Source organism: Montipora capricornis, chromosome 4, assembly GCF_036669925.1.
Source record: "Montipora capricornis isolate CH-2021 chromosome 4, ASM3666992v2, whole genome shotgun sequence".
In the NCBI taxonomy this organism is placed as follows: Eukaryota; Metazoa; Cnidaria; class Anthozoa; order Scleractinia; family Acroporidae; genus Montipora; species Montipora capricornis.
The window spans coordinates 921,601-924,100 of NC_090886.1; the positions used below are offsets into that span (position 1 = coordinate 921,601).

At 36.8% G+C, this 2,500-nt stretch overlaps 1 protein-coding gene across 1 annotated transcript in view; it reads left to right on the forward strand.

Moving 5' to 3' along the window:
• The window catches only part of LOC138045074 (piwi-like protein 1), a 45,164-nt gene that overhangs the window by 21,297 nt on the left and 21,367 nt on the right, over positions 1-2,500 (forward strand). The window contains exons 6-7 of the mRNA XM_068891448.1: positions 1,242-1,304; positions 1,394-1,460. Coding sequence (XP_068747549.1) covers positions 1,242-1,304; positions 1,394-1,460 — 130 coding nt within the window. The remainder of the gene's footprint in view (positions 1-1,241; positions 1,305-1,393; positions 1,461-2,500) is intronic.

The following is a 2,500-nucleotide window of genomic DNA, read 5'->3' on the forward strand; positions in this document are numbered from 1 at the left end:
TGGAACAAAGGGTCCAATTGGACACAGAAAAAAAATTGATTTCTAAATTGCACAAAAGTAAAGTCTTATCCCTCCCCACGAATATGTACTTAAAATGATCAATTTCTTTGAAACTGTTATACCCGTTGATTCATCGATCAAAATGTATGGGCTTTCAAAGCTCCATCGATCACATCTGAAAACATCTCAAGGAATCCGTATGCTGTAGGAACTGTTGGCTCCAGTTGATAAATGATCTAGATCTCCACAGCAAAAAAAAAAAAAAACAGAACTTAATCTTAATTTTCCGTAAAAGAGCATCATTTATTTTAACAACACTTAGGGTGTAATTTAGGAACAAAAGAGTAAACAAATAAAAGCGATCGATACACAGTTCATAGTCGGCCCGTGCGGCCGTGACTTCGCCATGGCCAATGTTAATAATCAAGCAATTGAATACATTCCAGTTTCATGTTCAACTCGTTAATTTTAACACTAACTCCGAAAAAGTTGCATAATTTGCAAAACAGACAAGTTACATGCAAAACAAAAATGGAGACGATGACACGTGCACGCCCGGAATTAATATCAACAGGGTCGCACAAAACAAAAATTTAACATACTTTGCTGTTGGATGCTCTGTCCTTTCGCTCACGATAAGGGAACTAATGCTTGAAATTTGCTTGGAAAGCATGCAACAATCTGAACTTCGACTGAATTGTTTTATTATCACTGGCGGCAGATTGAAAGTACTCCCCTAAAAAACAGCTCAGATCATGTCACGTGGGAAATTCAAAACTAACTCCTCAAGCTGGACATAATGGTTGACAAAATGAAATCATTCGACTACAAAAATCCGAAAATAACAGCTTACCTTGAAATTTAAGGAACTTGATCATTTCTCCGTTGTGAGAAATCGGAATGTTCCATTTCCTTGTGAAATACACCGTTTGCATGTTTTTCCTGGCGTTCGTAATTTGCATAAACATTCGATTTTTTTTTTCTGTGTCCAATTGGACCCTTTGTTCCATATTCTATGCATCCAAAAGGAAAACAAGTGCATCCCAGGACTCAATGACGCACTCTGGATACATCTCTGATGTGCCTATTGTTAATTAAAGTAATTTTGCACGTTAAATTGATGCTTGATGCTCGAAATTTCGTCTCAGCCTGTGGAGCCTTTATACTTGACTAGTGATACAATGTTGTTAGACTAGAGTATTGTCAACATGTTAATGAATGTTTATCTTTCATTCATTTAGGTCTATGACAAAAAGATCCAGGATATGGACCAACCTCTTCTGGTCAGCCGCCTGAAAAAGATCGTAAGTAACAATAAATTTGTCACTGATAGCTTGGATTTTTTATTTTGTTGCTGTTGATGTGTTTCTTATCATCTTTGTGTCGATCTCAGCCTGGACAAAAGATGAGAATTCCAGACGGAGAGGTTCTTCTTGTCCCTGAATTGTGCTTTTTAACAGGTACTGTACCTCCAAAAATAATTTTGTTAATACTGAATTATTTTTGCATGGATTACTTGTAACCTAAATGAACACAGTACTTAAAAAAACGACCATGAAATCTTTTCAAGCTGATGCCATCTCACTGTGTCTCAGTTACTCGTGTTTTTAGGTTTAGAGGCTATAGGTTAGAGTTAGGGTTAGGGTTACTATTCCAGGCAATACCGTATTTACCCGTGTATAAGTCAATCCCATGTATAAGTCGACGGCAAAAAACGCAATTTCTTAATTTCTTTGTTAAATGTTCATGGGACACTAATCTTGTTTTCTTTGATTTCTGGAAATGTGGATACACAAAAAAATCAGGGCCTCAAGCACTTAATAGTTTTTGTTGTTCAGCAGCTGTTGTATATGCGGGCATTTTGTCCTTGAGTTTCGAAGAAGTTCTCAGAAAATCGAGCATGTAAACCTCAAACTCACCTGTTTCGTTGTTCAAGGGTAAAGGGCTTTAGAGGATAAGCACAATGCGACACCACAGAAGCAGGAGTCAATCTTTGAAAATAACTTGCGAACGATGCGAAAATGTGCAAGGTTTAAGTGGTCCTTGACTTATAATTTCTCAAATGACAAACAAAACAAAACTCATAAACCAAACAATACGAAGTTTGCAAAAGCATTTAAATCTGCCAGGTTTGTTTAAAGAATAAAAAACATTCATTACCAACCAGCATTTTCACGCAACACGAGTGACGATTCTTGCACGCAAACACGAGGTATTGCGCCGGGTTACTAAGCCGCTGAACGATCGTGTTTTATTCGAAGAAACAGAAATGCCTTTTAGAGCTTTCTGCCTTTGGAAAACGAAAATTTCCAGTGTCTATTTCATATTTGTGCTTGTGAGTATCTTCAACATTTAGAGTTGGACAAATCCTTTTTCATTTCAACTGGAATTGCTTACACGTACATTCGTTTTAAAGTCTTTTGTAATTCATTTTGAAGTCTTTTACGTCGGCTTTTGTGCACTGCGTTCGTTATGCCCAAGACAACATTATGTTAATTTT